Here is a 23,401-nt window from a genome sequence, read left to right as displayed (position 1 = left end):
AAATAAACAGTTACCGACATCCCTACGCCGGTTCACAACGCACAACATATAGTGTCAGCGTGTGTTTCCCATTCAATCGGGTCTACTCTTCTTGTCATGCTCAAAAATGTTCCCCCGTCTTTCTGTCGGGCGCAGCGCCGTTTAGACGAGAGAGTTGCGACAACTCCGTTCACTGTGTCACAGCCCCTGTAGTTGGCCTACTAGGGCCTGTGTGTATTCTTGTAGACTTATGCATTTGGCTTCCCACAGGTTCTGAGTTGCCGATCAGGTGCATTGGGAGCACCTGGCCAGTGTTCCCCACGCTCAGTCTCTCTCTCCTTCCATGAGAGCAGCAGCATGTGTTTGCACCATTCAACACCCCACACTACACTCACTTACACTACTGATCTACTGATTAACACACCCCACTTTGTATGTTAGTATTGTTTGATGCATATCTTTGTTTATATGGTAAATACATATTGGTTTGTGCACTTTTAAACAGCGGCGTGTCTTCCTCATTTGTTATGGCCCAAGAGCCAGGTCCTAACATGGGGGCTCGGATTGGCATGACTTTGTTAACAGGTAAAGTAACTAACTTCCTGTTTTGTTTGAACTTGTAGATTGGCAAATTAGTCATGGTGTTAGGAAGAGGTGCATGGTAGTTAAAGTGTTTTGGTAGTATTTGTTGGTTCAGTTTGGTTATAGATATTTGGTTTGGTGCTGGTCATTTAATGTGTATTGCTATAGTGTTAGAAGTTAGGATGGGTGTGACAAGTGTGTTTTGTCTGAGGCTTGGTGGTTCCTGTGTAGGATTAATGGTGTTTCCCCATGTGGGACTCGCTATATTTTTTTTATTTGTTGATTTGTCTTTGTAAATGGTAAATGGTGCATTTATATAGCGCCTTTATCCAAGGCACTTTACATAGATTGTGCATTACATTCACCCATTCACACACACATTCATACACCGATTGTGGCGGAAGCCATGCAAGGTACCAACCAGCACATCGGGAGCAATTTGGGGTTCAGTGTCTTGCCCAAGGACACTTCGACATGTAGACAGGAGGAGCCGGGATTCGAACCGCCGACCCATGGATCATTGGACGACCTGCTCTACCTCCTGAGCCACAGTCGCCAGATTGTAGATTCTGTTCCACACAAGATGGGACAGGGTGGTACCACTGGGATGCCTTGTCGGTATGGGGGACTCAGGAGGGCCACTGAAGACCAGGGCAAGTGAGTCAGTTTAGTTTTTGGTTAGGCAGCTGAGGTAGGGGGATCACCGCACCTGTAGGCACGCCCGTCATATCTGTCCTGGCTTTGCAGGGTTAGAGAGAGCATTTGTTAGTTTTTGTTTTGATTAATTGTAAATTAATTGTTCATTGTAATTGTGAATTGTAATTCACCTCATAGTTTTGTCCTCAGTTTTCTGTCTGAATTGGTTGGTCCAGCATTTTGTTGTCAGTACATATCTTGTGGGAGCTGTTTAAAATTGGTAATGGCAGGAGTAGTCTTCACCAGGCTGGTGCAGCTGGGAGACAGTGTTGTATCTGTCAGGCTGTAGATGTTTGGGAGGTGTAGATTTTGGTTTTATCCTGTCTAGTATGCGATTTGTCTCATCAGGCCGGAATGGCTGGGAGTAAGTGTTCGTTTCCCCTGTCCTTCTGACATATGGGTCGGTTGGGGAGGGGGGTTTGGTCAAGGGCAATGCTGGATGGATAGGTGTGGGGCTTTGTGCGCACACTCCTGGTGAACTGGGAGGAGCCTCCACCCGCTGTTGTATTCAGGTTGGCCTTATTAAAGGGTACTGAATGACTGGATTTTGTATATTGGATCAGAAAATGTTGTGAGATCAGAACATCTTATGTTGGACAACATGAACTGTGTTTTTGTCATTTTCAAGTCTGGCCTGTTTCTGTCTCGTATCTACCTATGTCCCTGTTCCTCTACTCTTAAATGCTTCAAGAATACCGGTAATCGGGGCCTGGTGTGCTGGATGCAGATCGAATTGGTTGAGCTGAAATTAATTTTGGAGTTTGTCTTAATGTTGGTTTATAGTTATCTTACTGTAGCCTAGGTAAATTATGTCTGGTACGTTGGTTACATTGGTTTGGTTAAGTTGGTTTGGCAGGTGTATGGTTTGCGCAGATTCCCATCCTTAAAAATAATAATAATGAATTGACTATATAGCACTTTTGTGTTGCTGATTGTTAAAATGTGTAATGTCTCTGTTTGCCTTGTGGTAGACTGGTCACTGGTGTGTCAAAGCTGCTGGCAGCTTTAGATGGTGAAACATCATGCCACAGTGTGGTAGTTTTATATGCTGGGGGGGGACGATAGTCTCGGCTGGCCTTCCGCCTCTGAGAGGTGGAGCTCCAAACAAGCTGGTGCTGTTGTGCATTAGGGCTAGAGCTGACAGGGTTACCTGCCCCTCAGCCACACCGCCACTGTTAAAAGTATTTTAACTTCAGCAAGCATATTTTGTGCTCTATTTTTTATTTGTATTGGTTTGCTGTTTGCATCTAAATTGGGGGGTAAGTCTGCGCAAACGGTTCGGTTTGGTGTGGGAAAAACAAAAACATCTGCCAAACAGACTTTGGTTACATTTTCGAATTATTATTAATTGCTAAAGGTCACAAATATTTAGTACATTCAATTTTGTTTATTAGCTGATAGTGTGACTGTCTCGGTCCCTTAACACTAGCGCGTCGGAGCGGTCTGGCTGACCGATTTTGAAATTTTTAAGTGGATTTTCTTTGCCCATGAAGTCCTGAGAAAGTTCCCCTTGCATGACTTTTTCTAAATGTTCGATTCAAACCATCTCTGTTTTTTTTTCCATCTGAAACGTTTTGGAAATATGATTTTAGACATAATTCTACTAAAATGTCTGCTCTTTTTCGGTCCGTGGGACCGCTCTTAGACTCTCACCCTTTCTCCCCCGCAAGCAGTGCTGTTCACACCTCCCTCCCGGCTGGAGACGGGCATTGTTCAAGCTAATGTGTCATTTGCATTCCAACTACTTCCACATGTAGGCAAACTTACATAAACTAAATGTTGTTTTAGATGTTATATTTGTTATATGCGGTTTGCAGAAATAACGATGTCTGACTTTATTTCTCGAAACGGAAAAAGAAATATGGTGTGTGGTATTGTTTCCACCAAGCGCATAGCTCTATAGATATAAATACATGTTGACTATACACGCCATCTTTAGCATAATTATGTTGGAATAATAACGTTTATAGCATTGTGACTGAGCTGTGCATGACATTTCCTTTCCTTGGAGCGAGAATGTTTTGCCGATGCGATTTTTTTCCCCAGGCCGTTTTCAATATACCCTGAGCTGTGGACCTCTTTCCTTTCTTAGTCAAAGGCTGTTTTCAATGAAATGACTTGTGTATAATATGAATAAATGCTACATCCTACATTGTGCATAGTTTCTGTACCATACCACACCATATCACGTTCCTATGTCGCGCATATTCATTTCATATATCAGCGCTGTTGAACAAAGCTAGCGTATAGCGTCAAACCAACAACAACCCAGAGCTAGCCGGAAGCATGACGGAGGGGCAATAAAGAGACTCAGAGAGCAGACGTGGCTTTGCTTCTTAGACCATGGCTGAGAGAGCAGTGTCTTTATTTTCACTTCCCTATATACAGATCACATGATCACGTGACCGGTATGAGGTCACGTGCTCTCAATAAAGGTATACATATAAATATACATACAGTGATATATATATATACAGGCAATTAACGATCATACATTCCAACACCCCCACTTGATCGCGAATTGGTAAACACAGAAACAAAAAAAAACAAAAAAGAACCCTTGAAAGAGAAACAAAAAAAAAACTTGGACTGTATGTTATTCTCCAAACATGAAACCCTCAAAATTTCTCAATTGACACAGCCTGGCTGGTTTTGTCATAACATCGGCAACCATTTGTTCAGTTGGACAATACTCGAGAATCACTTTACCATCATTGACAGTTGATCTTACAAAGTGGTATCTTATGTCAATATGTTTTGACCTCTGTCTCTGTACAGGATTTTTAGCTAACGCTATTGTACCTTGATTGTCCTCGTAAATCTTTGGCTGCATGTAATGAAATTCATCAATACATTGTAACAATTGAATCAAATACAAACACTCTTGTAGAGTTGCCGCTAAAGCCATGTACTCAGCTTCACAAGTTGAAAGTGCTACGGTGTATTGCTTTTTAGACCTCCATGAAATCAAAGGGCCCTCTGGGTTTAGGCTGACACAATAACCACTAGTGCTACGTCTGTCACTTGCATCCTCTGCCCAGTTTGCATCACTATATGCTATCAAGCCTAGTTCCTCACATTTCCTATAGCATAAGGATTTTTCCCTGGTTCCCTTCAGATATCTCAGCACATGTTTCACTGTGATCCACTGCTCTTCTGTTGGTTTAGAAAAATATTGTGAAAGTTTTCCCACTACAAAACTCAGATCTGGCCTGGTACAAGTAGTCAAGTATATTAGACTACCCACAACTTCCCTGTATTTTCTCACATCCCCCAATGACTCACTGCTGTCAGTGTAGTTCAGTTTTGCCTCACAGGGTGTTGTTCTTGGCTTGCAGTCCTGCATGTCAAATCTAGTCAATATTTTGTCAACATATTTCCTTTGTGACATAGTCACATAATGTTCACCTTGTTCAAAATCAATACCAATGAAATGTTTCAATTTGCCTAAGTCTTTCATTCTGAATTTTGCTGTAAGCATTTCTTTGACATCAATCATCACATTGTCATCACTTGCTGCAATTATTATATCATCGACCCAAAATAAAATGAATACCTTTTGATCCTTCATTTCCCTTGTGTAAACACAATAATCAACTGGGTTCTGAATAAATTGATTTTTAGTTAAAAAATCATGCAACATCTTGTTCCAATTTCTCCCTGATTGTTTTAAACCATACAAAGATTTATTTAGTTTACACACTAGCATGTCCCCATTCTCAGATGTAACTTCATATCCCTCTGGTTGTCTCATGTAAATCTCAAAATCTATTGGTGCATGCAAATAGGCCGTTTTGACGTCCATTTGGTGTAAGATCATATTTTCTTGTGCTGCCTTTTGCATCAATACCCTCACACTAGTCTGGTTTGCCGTTGGTGAAAAAGTCTCTTCATAATCCACACCTGGTTTTTGATTGAAACCTTTGGCTACATAACGTGCCTTGAATTGTTTAGATTCATCTGCATTTGTTTTTAAAGCATACACCCATCTACCCCCCACTATTTCTTTGCCTTCTGGCAGTTTAGTCAGGGTAAACGTGTCATTTTCCTTTAGTGATTCAATTTCCTCATCCATAGCTCTTGCCCATAACTTAGAGTCAGGTGATGCCATTGCCTGCTTTACTGTGTGTGGCACATCACAAATGACTCTATAACAATAATCAAAGGTTATGTCATCTAGGTCATCAGATTTTACTTGACACTCATAATCCTTTAAATACTGAGGTGGTTTCACTTTTCTTCTGGGATATGTTGCACTCTGGCCACTGTCACCTGCCTGAGCACTGACCAAATCATCCATCTCCCCTGCTTCTTGTTCCTGTATCTCACTGGTTTGGCCATCTTCACCTGCCTGAACATTTGCCAAATCACTCATTTCAACCACAACCTCTTGTTCTTGTGTCTCGTTAGTTTCCCTATCTTCAGGGAGGTGGTTTACAGTCCTTCCCCCACTGCAATCATCATCCCAATCTGTTTGGGTCTGAATCTCAATGACATTCCTTTGAATGAACTTTACCAATCTGTGCTTAGTTACCTTCCCAGTGTCGGGATAAAACACTAAATAGGCTGGGCTATTTTTATCATATCCTACAAATATCCCTTTTTCACATCGTGAATCCAACTTTTTCTTATTTTGTTTATATGCATAGCATGGGGACCCAAAAGTTCTCATTCTTGAAAGGTTTGGCCTCTTTCCTGTCAGCATGTAATATGGGGTCTGTCCTACACGCTTATTGAAACATCTATTTCGGATAACAGCAGCCGTCATTACCGCATATGTCCACAATTCCCTTGGTAATTTGCACTCAATCAGCATACATCTGGCCATCTCAAACAGCGTTCGCCAATTTCTTTCAGCTGTCCCATTCTGATGGGGTGAGTATGGAGCTGAGGTCTCATGTCTAATGGACTTTCCGCTTAACAATGCCTGAAAGTGACCAGAAGTATACTCGGTACCATTATCCGAACGAATACACTTAATTTTCCCATAGGGTGAAACATCGGCAATGTACTTCTCTGTAGCTTGGACTGTGTCACTCTTAGATTTCAAGAAATAAACAAAAGTAGCTCCTGAATAGTCGTCAGTAAATGCTAAAGCATATTTGAATCCGTCTTTAGCCGTTGGATCAATTGGTCCAGATAAATCAGTGTGTACAAGTTCTAGTGCTGCTTTAGCTCTTTGGTCTGGTTCTCCATTTCGGCTCTGAGCAAATGTACCTTCTATACACACATCGCATGACAACTTGGAAATATCAACCTTGCCTTTCATTTCCATACCATCAGTTACATTCTGCAGTTTTAACACATCTTCGTAGTTGCAATGTCCCAGAATCTCATGCCACGTCTTGATGTCATAGCACCCATGACATTCATCAACATCAATACTCTCATCAACGGTGTTTACATAAAACAACCTGTCATGTACCTTAATGTAAAATGTCGTGCCGTCTCTCTGGATGAACTTGTTCTGTCCCTCTTTGAAGATGAATGTGGCTCCATTTGATGTTGCTGCGTTGACTGAGAAAATGTCTTGGGGAAAGGATGGAACATACAGCGCCCCCTTCAGCATCGTTTCCACCTCTCGACCCTTGGTATCTCTCAGGTAAAACACTGCAGTACCTCTCTTCAGCGCTACGCCAGAGGCCCTCACTCCATCAGCCATCTCCAGAACATTCCTCCGTGGCTCGAAATTCTCATAGAAGTTTCGGAACTTCTTCACGTCGGTCACAATATGTGACGTAGCCCCGGTGTCGACCATCAGCCCTCTGCTCAGAGTATTACTCCGACAAAGTCTCTGCTTCGGTCTCCCGGCGCCGTCCGAGTCGCGGTTCACCTGGCCCACCTTGAAGGCGAACGTGTGCTCCTCTTCATCCTGCGTCACATTGACGTTGTCTTTCCGTCTACTTCGTCTGCAGTTGGTGTCGTTATGTGTTGGACTTCTGCAAAGACTGCACCACTGTCTCTGTTCTTTCTGACCAGCAGCATCTCCGCACTCAAACGATTTGTGCCCTCTCTGGCCGCAGTTATAACAGGACAGTCTCACGTCGTTGTCCTTGCTTCTTAGTCTCATCACGCTGTCATCCCCGGAACTGCTACTGAACCTTTCAGTGATCTCGTAACTCCTCAGTTTGGACTTAAAGTCGGCGAAGGTGATCCTGTCATAACTTTGTGCGATGTGGATGGAAAATGGCTTATAAGATTCTGGCAGCCCCTTCAGAACCATAGCTGTTAGCAAGCCATCACTCAAAGTCTCTTCCGCATTCCTCAGTGCCGTGATAGCTATTTCTGCTCGTATAATATAGTCTGTCATTGTTTCATCTGCAGTTTTCCGGAGCGACGTCAGCTCTGTGTACAAACTGATCACCCTCGGTTTCCCCTTGCCCGCATAGTGATCTTTCAGAATCTGTAACGCCTTTCTTCCGTCATCCGCTGCCTCACGCATAACCAACGACAAACTTGTATCATCGAGCACTTGAACCAGTTCAGCGTAAGCGTTTTCATTTTTCTCGGCGTCCTCAATGGCTTTCGCCTCGGCTGCAGCGTCTCTTGCTGCGGCTTCCTCCGCATCGAGTGTTTCCTCGTCGTCGATATCAGGCTCGTATAGTATGGTGTCTTTCAGCCCTTTCAGCCGGAGGTAGCCGAGAAGTTTTACCAACCATAATTCAAAGTTCCTTTCATCTCCGTCAAAGCGAATTCGGTTCCATTGGTTGTTGTTGCCTCTACCACTGGGCTCCATGACCTGTTGAACAAAGCTAGCGTATAGCGTCAAACCAACAACAACCCAGAGCTAGCCGGAAGCATGACGGAGGGGCAATAAAGAGACTCAGAGACGTGGCTTTGCTTCTAGACCATGGCTGAGAGAGCAGTGTCTTTATTTTCACTTCCCTATATACAGATCACATGATCACGTGACCGGTATGAGGTCACGTGCTCTCAATAAAGGTATACATATAAATATACATACAGTGATATATATATACAGGCAATTAACGATCATACATTCCAACAAGCGCATCAAAAATATGGTGAAATATGGTGTGTTGACTGACTGCAGGGTATATTGAATCGGCAAAACACGTCTATCTTTTTATGTTCATGGATCCAAGTAACTACCGTTGAGGTATGCGGAAGTGCATTTTAGATAACGCTGTAGCACTATTTGTGGCGGCGATGCGTCACATGACTTGGTCTATGCTATGGTGTATATATAAACCGTGCTGCTATAAAAATTCTGCTCTCTGCTGGCACAATCAATCAAATATATATACATTGTATCGATCATAGGCAGCGGGTCTGTAAGGCTAGGCAAGGCTTCGCCTTCACAAAACAACTTTTTCGGGAGAAATAAACAGACATTGTTTGTGACTTTATTTTTCGGAGGGCACGCTAAACGAACAGTGTAAAAATGACATCAATGACATGAATCATTCCAACGCGATAGACCTCCCTCCCTATAATGTTTCCCCTCTATATAAAAATGACAATATATAACGCTAATGTCGTATTTCTCTGTGTGTGCCTGGTTCTGGCTGTGTTAGCCTATTGTATTGTCTCAATACAAAGTTGGACAGTGCTTGCTGCGCAAGGGTAATTAATTATAGTGACATGTGAGCGCTATATTGAATATATAGCGCTCACATCGTCACTATAATTATAGTTTGGTAAACTGAAATGAAAAAGAAAATAACTTGAGTTGTCCTGTCAAATATATATAGGCTAATATGTGCGCAGCATTGTATAGAAGGCTAGCCGCTCCCAAACTCCCAACTCCTTTGTCTGTAAACTTTTCTGATTTGCACGCACGCACGCACGCACAGCTCTTTCCTTTTTTTGGCACAATCAATCAAATATATATTAATTACATCGATGTTTCCCCCTCTATATAAAAATGACAATATATAACTAATGTCGTATTTCGTCTGAGCAATGTGCCTGGCTCTGGCAATAACGTGTGGTAGCCTATTTTATTGGCTCAATACAAAGTCGGACAGTGTTTGCTGCGCAAGGGTATTCAATATAGCGCTCACACCGTCACTATAATTATAGTTTGGTAAACTGAAATAAAAAATAACTTGAGTTGTCCTGTCGAGTTGAAACTGCTGCCTTGAATTCGTTGGAATGTAACATTTAGAAGACAATGGCAAGCCGTCAACGAGAGAGGTGTGAAGATCATTAGACAGTGGGGGAGAGAATGGCCAATCAAATAGCACGAAAAACACGGTCAGCCTGACCGTTAGCCGTCATAGTAGTAGTGCATTTTTTTCAGACATCCTAGTGTTAAGGGTCCTCGTTTTGTAGGGGGAGGGTGTCACAGCCCCTGTAGTTGGCCTACTAGGGCCTGTGTGTATTCCTGTAGACTTGTGCATTTGGCTTCCCACAGGTTCTGAGTTGCCGATCAGGTGCATTGGGAGCACCTGGCCAGTGTTCCCAAGGTGCACTATAAATGGCTGGGCGTTGGCCACGCTCTCCTTCCATGAGAGCAGCAGCATGTGTTTGCACCATTCAACACCCCACACTACACTCACCACACACCCACTCACTTACACTACTGATCTACTGATTAACACACCCCACTTTGTATGTTAGTATTGTTTGATGCATATGTTTGTTTATATGGTAAATAAATATTGGTTTGTGCACTTTTAAACAGCCGTGTGTCTTCCTCCTTTGTTATGGCCCAAGAGCCAGGTCATAACAACTGTTTATTCATGGAGTTCCATGAGTCACTGAATGGTACGTTGTCGTCACTCTCTCTCTCTAAACGGCTCTGGTCTCCAGTCTGCGCTCCGCTCACCACATGTCACCGCTCGGCGCGATTCCTACGTGGATTTTATTGTTTATAAAACGCAGGATGAGGTCGGATGCGGCCATGCAAAATGATCGTGTCCGTGGATTTTACCACAAACGCGTTTTCTTTTTTTTACGTGGATTATTACTGTACATGCCAAGTACAGTAGTGCATCCCGTGGACGTAGAGGTTGTTGGTGTATTGCATCCTATAACTATAAACTGCGTTTTGGGATGCAAAACGCACTCTATTTTAATCTCTGTCATTACAGGAAAAAATAAAACACTATATTATGTACAGAGTGGGAGAAAGTTAGGAGGGGGGTGATCACCTGTTTAAAGGAGAAGTGATCATTTCCTCTCCATTGGGCCTGCTGAAAGGTCAGGCCTGTTATAAATATGTATTAAATTTAAATATGTAAGTGATCTGCATTTTTTGAGGGAAGGGGTCATGGCATTCCACGCTTGGGTGGCCATGCTGTAGAAGGAGAATTTACCCATATTTGTTTTGAAATATAGGAGCAGTATAATAATCCATAATATTGTCCTTATCTATCGACCTCCCTACGAACATACTGCTGTTTAATTTGATCCTCATAGCGAGCACATTTATAGTGGAAACGTTCTTTTTTTACCCCATGGTGTGAACACAATGGTGTCTTAGCAAGTGACATGTGTTATTTAAACTTTGGTCACACCGTTTAAAGTGGACATCTTTTTATTTGTCCTGTGAGAACTGTTGACACGAAAGTGTCTCTTCGGATAACTTGAATTGTAACTCATGTTTACAGTGAAAAGGTTTTTATCGTGTGTGGACACGAAGGTGTGACTTCAAATGACTTGCAACATTGAAACTCTTGTCACAATGATTACATTGGAATGGTTTTTCCTCCTTGGATACGCTGGTGTTTCTTCAGGGAACATGACTGACTGAAACTCTTGTTACAATGTTTACATTGGAAAGGTTTTTCTCCAGTATGGACACGAAGGTGTGTCTTCAGGTCAGATCACTGAATTAAACTCTTCTCACAATGTTTACATTGGAAAGGTTTTTCTCCAGTATGGACACGAAGGTGTGTCTTCAGGTCAGATCACTGAATGAAACTCTTCTCACAATGTTTACATTTGAAAGGTTTTTCTCCAGTGTGGACACTCTGGTGTGTTTTCAGGGAAGATGATGAGGTAAAACTCTTGTCACAATGTTTACATTGGAAAGGTTTTTCTCCAGTGTGGATACGCTGGTGCTTTATCAGGGAACCTGACTCGCTGAAACTCTTGTCACAATGTTTACATTGGAAAGGTTTTTCTCCAGTGTGGATACGCTGGTGCTTTATCAGGGAACCTGACTGACTGAAACGCTTGTTACAATGTTTACATTGGAAAGGTTTTTCTCCAGTGTGGACGTGAAGGTGTGACTTCAAATTACTTGAATCCCTGAAACTCTTGTCACAATGTTCACAGTGGAAAGGTTTTTCTCCAGTGTGGATACGAAGGTGTCGCTTCAGGAAAGATGAGTGCCTGAAACTCTTGTTACAATGATTACATTGGAAAGGTTTTTCTCCAGTGTGGATGCGAAGGTGTGTCTTCAGGAGAGATGAGTAACTGAAACTCTTGTCACAATGTTTACAGTTAAAAGGTTTTTCTCCAGTGTGGACACGCTGGTGCTTCTTCAGGGAACCTGAGTAACTTAAACTCTTGTCACGCCGTTCATCATCATCATCTTCACTGGTCTCCTCCCAATCATCACTGTCTTCAGTGACTTCAGTGTCAGATTCAAGTTCAACTTCAACCTCAGAGCAGTGGGAAGAGATGTCATCATCATCATTTTCTTCTTCACCTTTCACTGCTAGTAATGTCAACGTTGACCCAACAGGTTCCTCTGGTCTTTGAAGTAGCTCCTCCTGTTCCTCTTTAAGCTCATCCTGTTCATCTTTAATGTGTAGAGGCTCTGGTTCCTCCTGGAGCAGACTGGGACTCCTCTCCTGTTCAGGTGAAACCTCCTCTTTACACACAACCATGTGCAGGATGTCTAGGAGCAGAAACATAACATGATGGTCAACACTGGATTCCTAAAATGTAAATTCATTCTTCTTCCATTTACAAAATGAGCTATTATCTACCAAGATAAGATTGACAAAACCGTTACTAACTACAGGTTATTACTGTTCTAAAACATTTTAGCAAAATACAAAAAAAAGTAATGTGAAGTTTTGTGTCCGGGTAGCTTAGTCGGTAGAGCTCTCGCCTTTGGAAGTTCATAGGTTCGATCCCGGGCAGCGCCAAATCAGTGTATGAGTAGCACGGCTTGGTGCAGCAAGTCGTGTGGGAAGTACTGGGAGCTGATGGTAGGTGTGGCGCTCAACCTCAGCAATCCATCTCCCAGGGGTCTAGCGCATTGTAACGGGGTTAGCCTCCTGCGTGTTACCGGCTGATACCGATAATAAGCCACTCCCGACCTACTTCTAATGTGAAATGATACATTTAGTTACTTTAACACCAAAATGAATAATGATGTTACAGCAAATATTTCATTTGAATCATGAAATTCTGAAACAATTTGAAAAACATTTTACTTCACACCTGAGCTCTGATTTGGAAGTAAATTAGTGCATGACGTTGAAATGTGGACCGATGGTCTTATTATCTATGTAAAATATTTCCTTTGCGTAGCTCTGTACGTCTGGAAATGTGTCTGAATCTGTCTGCCTGTGTGTCTGGGGCAAATCTCACAAACTACTGTAGCAATCAAATCTCACAAACTACTGTAGCGATCAAATCTCACAAACTACTGTAGTGATCAGCGCCAAATGTGCGTGTCGGCAAAGCAAGTATTTTTCCACACCTGATAGAAATTATGTCGCACATAATGGTAATGTTTCAGTTGTGTAACGAGTAAGAAAGTGCAGATTCTAAGCCATGTGTATTGAACTAGATTAGGCATTTAGCAGACTTCACCTTAGGCCTGGGGCCACAGCTGTAGAATAATTGTGTGGTGGCGGGGCCACACAGCATACACGCTTCCTTCCATTTGTGCGCACGTGGAAATGTGTGGGTTCTCAAAATGCACCCTAACCTAACCTAAAAACCATAACCATACAGAACAGAACATGTTAAAGAAAGGAAGAGCACATGAAACTTACTGAGGTGTGGCTGGTCTTCAGCTTCCTGTTTAATAGAAACGTCTTCAGCTTCCTGTTTAATAGAAACGTCTTCAGCTTCCTGTTTAATAGAAACGTCTTCAGCTTCCTGTTTAATAGAAACGTCTTCAGCTTCCTGTTTAATAGAAACGTCTTCAGCTTCCTGTTTAATAGAAACGTCTTCAGCTTCCTTTTTAATAGAAACATATTCAGCTTCCTGTTTAATAGAAACGTCCCTGGCTGAGTCTGGAGAGTTCATCTTCACCTGGGAGTGATGCATCATGGGTATTGCAGTTCTTATGAGTCTGGAGAGTTCGTCTTCACCTGCAGTCTGGACTCTGGTCTGAAATCAAGTGAATAAGGAAGGACTTTAATAACTGGAGACCTATATTCCGGCAGCCGGGGGTGTGGAGTGGAAAATGTTTTTTTTTATTTGCCTAAAATATTGCCTATATACTTACATAAATGAATGAATCCACATGCTGACCGGCTGTCGGTATTGAGCAATTAATTTTATAAGGTTTTATATGTGACCTTACCATTACCTATATACCAGAATTTTTCCCTGTTTAACTCTTATTTTGAAGAGCAAAAACCCCACACCGGAAGTTATGATCTTATGTTAGGGTGTGTGAGGAGTAGGGATGGAGCCCGAAAATCGTTTTCGCCTTGGAAGTATGGTGGAAAGGGTGAAAAGGTTTTGGTTAAATTTTTTAAAAGACAAGAGGGGAGCTAAATGCAATAATGTAGCAGAGTTGTTAACTTAATTAGTACATGCACGAAAGGGAACATTTCGACAATGCATAGGCATCTGTCAATAATGCATTGCACCCATGCAATACCTTTGCATGTCTGCACCGAGTCGAAACAACACGGGAGCCGTCAGCTGCTGCAAGCGGAATGACCATCCTTTTCCAACCAACACATTTGGTGCTTGCTGCCCAGCAAGACTCCGTTGCCATAATTTATAATCCAATTCATAATACGTTTGGGAAACTCAAAACTCCCTCCCTGCCATATAGAGTTCTAATAATAATTAAATGTGCGACTTTGCCGACTTCTCAGTCCTACAAGCTCACAACGCGGTGCAGCCAGACGCAGTGTGAGCTTGTAGATGGGCTATTTTTGATGCGAGACACCGTCGTACGATGACGTATACATTGCGCTTTTAAAGTGACGGTACACAATTAACAGTTCTGTCTGTTAGAAGTGTGTGTGTGTGTGTGTGTGTGTGTGTGTGTGTGTCATGGCATACAAACTCTCACAACTGCGTTGAACTGGCCAATACAAATAAGGTTCTGTACAGAATGTATTGTCTCCCAGCTTTCCACAAAATAATAGCAAATGCTCGATAGTGGGCTCGACCCGGCTCGATAAGCCTGCTCGATAAGGTGATCGTTATCAATAAAAATAAACGAGCTCCATCCCTAGTGACGAGGCATCATCATTCCATGTTTACCGTGGGTGCTGCTAAAACACAATGGAGGCGCATCACAGCGCAGGCTCTGGGCTGTGGAATAAACCTTGTTTGGACCAAAAATGCCATCTGGGACAAGGAATAGAAGATACAGGCGATTGAAAGAAACGGATAGAATGGATGTTTATGGGCACGACGATCAAGATGGCGCGATTCAGTGTTATTGACAACACCAACTAGCAACCCGATGCTAAAGTGAGTAGCATTATGACTTGATCAATCAAAAGCACTATAAAAGACCAATTGCCGTTGATCTACGGCAATGGCGGACTAAGTGTTAAGTAGCATGTGATGTGTAAAATCAGGGGGTTGTCATGATTCTGAATCCATTCTAAGCATTAGTTTTGCACAAAAAACACTCATTGGGCTAAAAACGGCCATAGCCGTCATCACAAATGAGGTCAGCACATTTTGGGAACATTTGGACCAGTGGCTATTGCCGTTTTTAGCCCAAGGAGTGTTTTTGTGGATGGAATGGATTCAGAATCCTTGCCTTATATATACACAGTAGGTTGTTAATGGTATGGTCACATCCTCCTATAAAAACAATTGCTCAATACCGCCAGCAAGTCGACTCATGATTGTATGCATATATAAACAATAATCCAGGCAAAAAAATAATATATATATATATATATATATATATATATATATATATATCCAGGCAAAAAAAATATATATATATATATATATATATATATTATATTATATTATATTATATATAATCAAATCAAAGTTTATTTGTATAGCACTTTTACATTGACCGAAGACAAACCAAAGAGCATGTAAACAAAAACAGAGCAACAACAAGAGCATGTAAAGAAAACAAAAACAAAAACAAAAAACAAAGCAACAGGTGAGAGCAGAAGTATATACAAACATGGTATAAGAAGGGTATATGCGTTATCAGACAACATTAAAAGCCAGGGAGAAAAAGTGGGACAACATTAAAAGCCAGGGAGAAAAAGTGGGTATTTAGGAGAGATTTAAAAACACCCAGGGACTGGGCGGAGCGAATAGGAAGGGGCAGGGCATTCCACAGTGTGGGACCGGCCACAGAGAAGGCTCGGTCACCTCTAGTGACACATGAGGTTCCGAGCACAACAGTTGGTCAGCTGACCTCAAGGGTCTGGCTGGGACGTATGGTTTAATGAGCTTGCAGAGGTAAGGGGGGGAAAGCCCATAATTATATATATATATATATATATATATATATATATATTAGGGCTGCAACGATTCATCGATTAATCATAATCGAATCATTCAATTAGTTGTCAACTAATTTAGTAATCGATTAATCAAATCGGCAACTAATCAATTTATCATAGGTGATTTCCCACTTAACCATAGCTTTCCAGTGTTAAGTGTATAACTAAACTAAAGAGAAGTGATCCATCCAGCAAAATATGACACATAACGATTATAGTATCAAGAACAAAACAATGAATATTTATTTTTAAATGACCTTGAGTTCAGAAGAGTACTGTTCCTTCTAGACTGACACATGTGTAGCTATTCTTTAATAAAATGTCAGAATAAGCCTAAAGACACCATGAGTTGCTTTAATTATTTTTAATTTTGTTTATCTTTTATTTGAATAGCTGCCTAATCAGCAGCTAATCAAATTAAATTTTGAATGAATTATATGTTTAGTTAGTTAGTTAGAACATGTCTAAAATTACCTAAAATATATTTTTAAGGTGATAGCTAAGTAAGTGTCATAATCCGATGGATCAATTAAATAATCGGCAGATGAATCGATTATGAAAATAATCGTTAGTTGCAGATATATATATATATATATACACACACACTGTATACACACACACACACACACACACACACACACACACACACACACACACACACACACACACACACACACACACACACACACACACACACACACACACACTTCCAACTTTAAACAAAATAAGCCTGTTGGCTGCCAGACTACTAGTGGCTACTAGTGGTTAACTCTCCAACATATGAATGTGGAGATTATGGGATTCATTTATTAGGGAAGAAATCACACTTAACTTCAGTTTACACAAGGAACAATGGTGTAAAGTGAATACGGTGAAAGTAACCAATGTGTTTTTAATGTTCTGCCTCAGTTCAAGTGTCGAGGAAATGTGGAATACCTAAGTTATACATTTAAGGAGATCAAATCACTTCTGTCCCATTATTATCTTTACTGACATTTGACCTGTGACTTGTGAACTAAGGGGATGTTATTTTCTTTGTCTCAGCTGTTAAGACCCACCTACTCCCTGGGGGGGGGGGGGGGGGGGGGGGGTAGGACATGTATTTAAACTAAAGTCTGACTGAGCCGAGTTGAGTCAGTATGGCGTTCCATTGCAATGCTTGACGCTGACTCCGTATTCCAATACAAGATTCCAATACTCTGAAAGTCTGAATTGTGTCTGTCTCATTATGTTGTCTAACTGTTATAAGTACTCTCCAAAAGATTCCAGAACACAAGCAGCAGAGAGCGTAGAGTGCAACCATTTCTGTGAGTGTAAATTGTAACGAGTAGGGATGGGAGATCATATTTGATCACATAGCCAGCATTTATTTGACCTCGGTGAGGAGAGTGATCTAAGTAGGGCTGCTCAATTCATTACAATTTTAATTCAGAATTCCAATGTGTGTGTGTGTGTGTGTGTGTGTGTGTGTGTGTGTGTGTGTGTGTGTGTGTGTGTGTGTGTGTGTGCGTTAAAAAGTATATATTTTGAAGCATTCCATATTAACAATGATGCTCTTTGTTGGTCTTGTGTTTTGTTATGAACACCCTCTCCCTAAACGCTCAGTGAGATGTTTAGTTCAGAACTTCAGATCTAGGCCAGATGAGTGAAAGAGTGCCACCCTTTGATCAACAAGAAAAATACAACCAATGAATCTATTTGGAAACACTTTGGTTTCAAGGAGTGTGGTGAGGAACAACAAACCAATACCGTGTTAAGATTTGTTATAATGTTGTGTGTTAGGGTTACATTTCAATGGTGTGTGTTAGGGTTACATTTCAATGGTGTGTGAACCACAACACAATAGGACAGTAACCATTGTTACAATGGTGTGTGTTAGGGTTACATTTCAATGGTGTGTGAACCACAACACAATAGGTCAAAACCGCTCTAAAGAGCACCTACGGGCGGCTGCGATTCGAAACTGGCCTCCGTAAAAAAAGGATTTTCCCTTTTTATTTAACTGTAAACCTTTTTCTTTTTAATAGGGCTTGCAAACCTCGCACCTTTGGTATGCAAATTCGATTGATAACATCCTGCTTCTCAAGACCGATACCGATAACTGATAATAAATTCAAATATAAAAAATTATAAAGATATAGGCTATTTGTAAATGTATATTAATCTGTGTAGTATTAGCACACCTGAAGGTAACAAATACTAGTAGTGGGCAAAGATGGATTTAACATAGCTTTGACTTAACCAAATACAGTATATCATTATTCATTATCATTAAAACAAAACCCAGAATAGTTCTGACTGAATGAACATATTTATTATTTCAAGTCCTAATATGATGACACTGTTTTCCCCCCAAGCAGAACTAAAAACCTATGGGTGCTTTGTCACTTGTGAAATGAAATGAAATCTATATTTACCCAGGGTATCTGGGCTAAGCTCAAGAACTTGTTTCCAGCCAGGCCCTGCTCATAGAACACATTTCATCGTAGTGGTTGATGCCTTGTTCAAGGGCATTTCAGCAGTGGTAATTTTAACGTGTCGGACGGCTGATTCGAACTGGGAACCTTCCGGTATCTAGACCGCGCCGCTATCCGCTCGGCCACCGCTGCCACAAAGAAAATAAAATGGACAATAAAAATATAGTAGCCTATAGCCTACCCTAATTATACTAGGGACTTTCTGAGAAGGGCACTTCTCATTGAGGTTTTTACACACTAAAAACACGAGTGTTCATTTAACTCTGACTCAGAGTTAAATTAACTACTGAGGTTACTGAGAGTGTACGGGAGAGGTGTGCGAACGCATCCGCGATGTATTGTGATGACCAGCTGTTGTAAATCACAGATGAAGAGAGCAAGAGACTCTCCGAATCAAATCTCCGCTTTGAAATTGTTTTTATGAAATAATGACTTTATGACTCAGAGTCTCAGTCACTCGATCTGTCCCAGACTAGTCGCTGTCCCAGTCAGAAGCAGAAAGCTAACGCATGAAGCTTAGCTAACAGGTAACATTGCCTGGAAGGCTGGAATGCCTTCAGAGGAAAATCAACAGCAAACGCATCAATTATGTCCGTAATGTCACATCACCACATCGATGCAGAATCATGCACGTGTGTGTGTGTGTGTGTATAAAGTAAAACAACGCTATGGTAACACACGGCTCGTTAAAAGAACGGGTGCGATGCATGTTGGCAATGTTTACAACTTACTAGATGAGTGGAGTTGTGCACGACGCACGTGGACATATTATATCCTTTATGGAAGAAGGGAGATGGGAAAACACCACAAGAGTGACAAGTGACAACTGATCATCAGGCAACTGCAAACATGTGTTCTCTCTGCAGTAGAGGTTTTATGTTGCGGGCTAGTTTGTTGTGTCAGCCACCTAATTAATATAGCCGAGCTTGACTCTCATTGACTGTCGCCGTCGGTCGGAGATATTAAATAATAAAATGACGAGGTGGAGGTTTGACAGACAGATGGAGCAGCAGGTAGGAAACGGGTCGCCGATCTACTCACAGACGCGAATGTATAACGTGTGTGAGATATATGAGAGAGAGAGACAGAGAGAGGGAGAGAATAGTAGTTATATATCCATAATATAGCGCGAGGGAGAGAGTCACACTCAGGCGGCAGTGAGATGAATGCACCGGTGAAACGTTAGTCCATTATTTATTTTATCCCCTTTATTCTGACCTTGTTTATGGTGAGAAGCCTACTTGTTGTATTTCACACAACAGTAGGCTACTCAAGTAGGCTTAATAAATCCCATTTTGGCGAACTGAAAGAGCTCTAGCACCGTGCACTAAACACTCAAACACCAACTTTATACACTTGATGCAGATCTAATATGTAGTAGGGCTTGTAGGCCATCACAATCACAATGGCGCCGGTAGGCGTGACAGCCTACCGTGACGTCAGCCTTGCATCTCCTATTGTCTAGATGGAACAGGGGGTTCACGCGCATAGGGTGGATTTTTTAACGCCACCTGTTTTTTCGGAATCCTTGAAGATCCTTAAGATTCTGCCAGGTAACAAGAAAAAATAATGTCTCAAGGGGTTCATTTTCTTTCTTACACATACCCTACCTAAATATGCAAATGAAGAGACAAGAGAAAACAGCATAACTATTGAGATAAACAACCTACATTGACAAATTAACACGTTTCCATACAATCCATTCTGCTAGGTAACCGGCAAGACAAATGTCGCCCCTTTTCCAACTCGCCCCCGCGAAAAGTGAAGAACGGTCGCCCCGGAATTTCGAAAAGTGAAGACCGGTCGCCCCCAAAGCGTGAATATCTCGCCCCAAAGCATGGATATCTCGCCCCAAAGTGTGGATATCTCGCCCATGTTTATTTCTTTATATTAGAACATTTAGAACCTGCACACACAGTTTGTTGTTGTTGTTGGTCAACTGATGCATGGGTAATGAATGGCTCACCCCCCTCCATTGTTCTGGAAATTCCATTCTGGATAGCCAATTACCATATGCATTACCATGCATCACCTGATGCTTGTTGCATCACCATTTCCATATATCTATTGCATTCTCTATTCTGCTATGTCTGGACCATCATGGAACCCCCTCAAGGACCACTGTTGTAAGGTATGGGGAGAGACTATGTTTTGCACTCCGTCCGTGTGCATTTTTTGATATTACTCCTCCAGATTCTGTAGCGTTCCCACCCTTTTCACATTGGCCTGTTATAGCGCCACCAACTAAATGGTTACATTCCTACAGTTGATCTGTTGTTGTTGTTGTTGTAGTAACAACCCAGTACACTCAAACAAAAGGGGCCAATGACACTTTACCTCCTCCTCTCTGTCTAGCCCCCAAAAGTACAAATACAGGAAAAAACTCAAAGCACAGGTAAAAATCTCTCTCTCTGCTGTTACCTCGAAAATACAACGGTTTTACGGGGTGACTTGTCCGGACTTTTGGGGGCGACTTCGCCGGACATTTTAGGGTGACTTCACCGGGCTTTGGGGAGACCGTTCTTCACGGTCGGGGCGACCGTTCTTCGCCGTTTGGGGCGAGTTGGAATTGGGGCGGGCAGTTTTGTATTCCACAATTCTACCCAAATCCGAAACTGGAAAAAAACTGAAAACAGCATAACTTTTGAAGGAAACAACATACTGAGACAAATTAACCAACTTTTCTATACAATTTGGACCCAAAGAAGTGGTTATTATTAATCAAGCACATCTTGACTCTATTGTAGGACAAAAACTGCAAAAATATTGAAAACCAGCCCAGAATCTTAAAATACACCCTTCAAGGATTCAGAAAAAAACAGGTGGCATTAAATAATCCACCCTATGCACATAACCCCCCCCCGTTCAGAGTTTCATATTCAAATAAGCAGTTATTGTATTATTGACCTGAGCACTCGTTTGAAATGACATATATACATACTGTGGATACAATGTTCAATCAATCTAAACTCTCTCTCTCTCTCTCTCTCTCTCTCTCTCTCTCTCTCTCTCTCTCTCTCTCTCTCTCTCTCTCTCTCTCTCTCTCTCTCTCTCTCTCTCTCTCTCTCTCTCTCTCTCTCTCTCTCTCTCTCTCTCTCTCTCTCTCTCTCTCTCTCTCTCTCTCTCTCTCTCTCTCTCTCTCTCTCTCTCTCGGCAGGCAGGCAGGCAAAAATTAAGTCACGTGGCCAAGAGCGCTAGCTCCCTTTGTAGGAATATTAGTACTGTTGCTAGTATTAACTACTGTCTACTGCTTGTTTATAACCAAGTTACATTATTATTACTGCTGCTAGTATTAACTACTGCTTGTTTAGGATCATTTATAACAAACAAGCAGATATGAGAGAAATACTCGTCATGTTGTTCCATGTTAAAAGATGAGTCAATAATATAAAAGATAAATGTAGTAAAAACAATCAGTTCATCTTACCTGCGGTGTTTCGGGGTTGAGCTGCTTTAACGACCAAACTATAGTGTTTTCAAACCTTTTACTATTATTAAAGTGTTTTCTAACGACACTGCTAACAGCTAGCACTCTCTCTGTGTGTGTGTGTGTGTGTGTGTGCCCAGTGTGCGCCTATATCTAAGGGTTGTGCACATGCGCACCAGACCTGCTGGAGTCTGGAGCGTGCACGATGCACGTACCATAAACGGTCACTAGGGGGAGCCATGGTACAGTGTAATACAGTGGGGAGCAGCTATAGAGCTGAAAACTCCCATAGAGATTTACTAAAATATTTATATAAATTATTCTAAGTCTAGAATCAATCTATCCAGGAACCTGGTGAGTCATGACCATAACACCTCTGATTCTGTGAGAAAACAAACAACAATATTGCATATTTAATTATAGGCCTATGATATACTACATTTAATAAATGCTCTTTGTTTAGCGATTTTCATTTTCATTTATTCAGAGGTGTTATAGTCATGCATCAGGATCCTGGAAGGAAGCAATTCATTATATCGGATATCGATGTCGGCCAGAAGTTTCATATCGCCAGGCAGGAACGCACAGATGTTAAGCGGTGATTTCAAAACACTGCAATGGGTCACAGATGAAGGAACCTGAGAGAGCCGCTGCATACACAGAACTTTAAACAACGTCAAATGTAACCTGTGCAAAATAGTTCACCGCGAGGACGCGTCGTCATGTTTACAGTGCTATGCTATGAGATGTACTTTATTATCCCCGCAGGGAAATTGATATGTATGCTACCACTAATCACAAAGATTGGATCCATGTGTATATGGATACACGACCAGCCGGTCCCATAAGACATTATTACCACTCAAAGTAACTATGAGGAGGCTGTACAAGATCTCCACAGTTTACTCATCAAAACTGGTTATAAAACTGTAACCAATCTTTATATCTATAAATCAACTAACCATCAAACCTTAATGATAGACGGATGTCAATTATTTGTCCGGGGATCATGGATGCTTTGTAGTTTGGAGATCACTTGACTAGCGATGCTGCTGCAGTGGTGTCATTCACACCACGCCCATCGCTATACCCCCACCCCCACCCCCCTTGTTACATTTTCCCTGCACTGATCTCATAATTAGCCCCTATGATTCCATGATTCCATAGGGACTAATTGCTTTACAGAGCAACGGAGCAAAAAAGAAAAGAAAAGCAAGGCATAAAACATTAAAATAATAGCAGTAATGCAATACAGTGAGGACATGAATAACAACTAAAAGCAAGAGTGAAGAAGGAGGTCTTGAGCTGTGCTTTAAAAATGTCTACAGAGGCTGTCGAAGGTATAGTGGGAGTTTGTTCCACGCCGTCAGCCCGTAGAAGCAGAAAGCTGCTTCACCGTGTTTTTTTTGTTTTCTTTAGCTCTAATAACCTAAAAGATGAACCTTGGTTGAAAAGAAACAAAGTTGTCCTTTAAGGGTTTAACATGAGGGAAAAAAACAAAAGATCAGGAGAATGGAGGCCTCTATTGACAGGATTGATTGATTGAATATTATTAGACATAAATGAGGGGCGCTCTTATCATCTTACAACATCAATTACAACATAATGTTTGTTTAAGCCACAGGTGCTAA

The 23,401-nt window shown here is 41.6% G+C and overlaps 1 protein-coding gene across 1 annotated transcript; it reads right to left on the bottom strand.

The window, feature by feature from the left end:
- Positions 1 to 11,135: 11,135 nt before the first annotated feature.
- LOC306918147 (uncharacterized protein) lies at positions 11,136 to 21,860 on the bottom strand (the record flags this gene model as incomplete). The annotated part of the gene is made up of 3 exons (XM_079531029.1): positions 21,771 to 21,860; positions 13,185 to 13,524; positions 11,136 to 12,073 (listed from the first exon to the last, which is right to left on the bottom strand). Exons 2-3 carry the CDS (start codon positions 13,462 to 13,464, stop codon positions 11,136 to 11,138), a joined length of 1,218 nt encoding a protein of 405 aa, XP_079387155.1. The 5' UTR covers positions 13,465 to 13,524; positions 21,771 to 21,860.
- Positions 21,861 to 23,401: the final 1,541 nt, after the last annotated feature.

This window comes from Electrona antarctica (genome assembly GCF_951216825.1).
Source record: "Electrona antarctica genome assembly, contig: scaffold_89, whole genome shotgun sequence".
Lineage (NCBI taxonomy): Eukaryota > Metazoa > Chordata > Actinopteri > Myctophiformes > Myctophidae > Electrona > Electrona antarctica.
The sequence above is the reverse complement of the archived record's forward strand: the minus strand, read 5'-3'. Positions and strand labels throughout refer to the sequence as shown.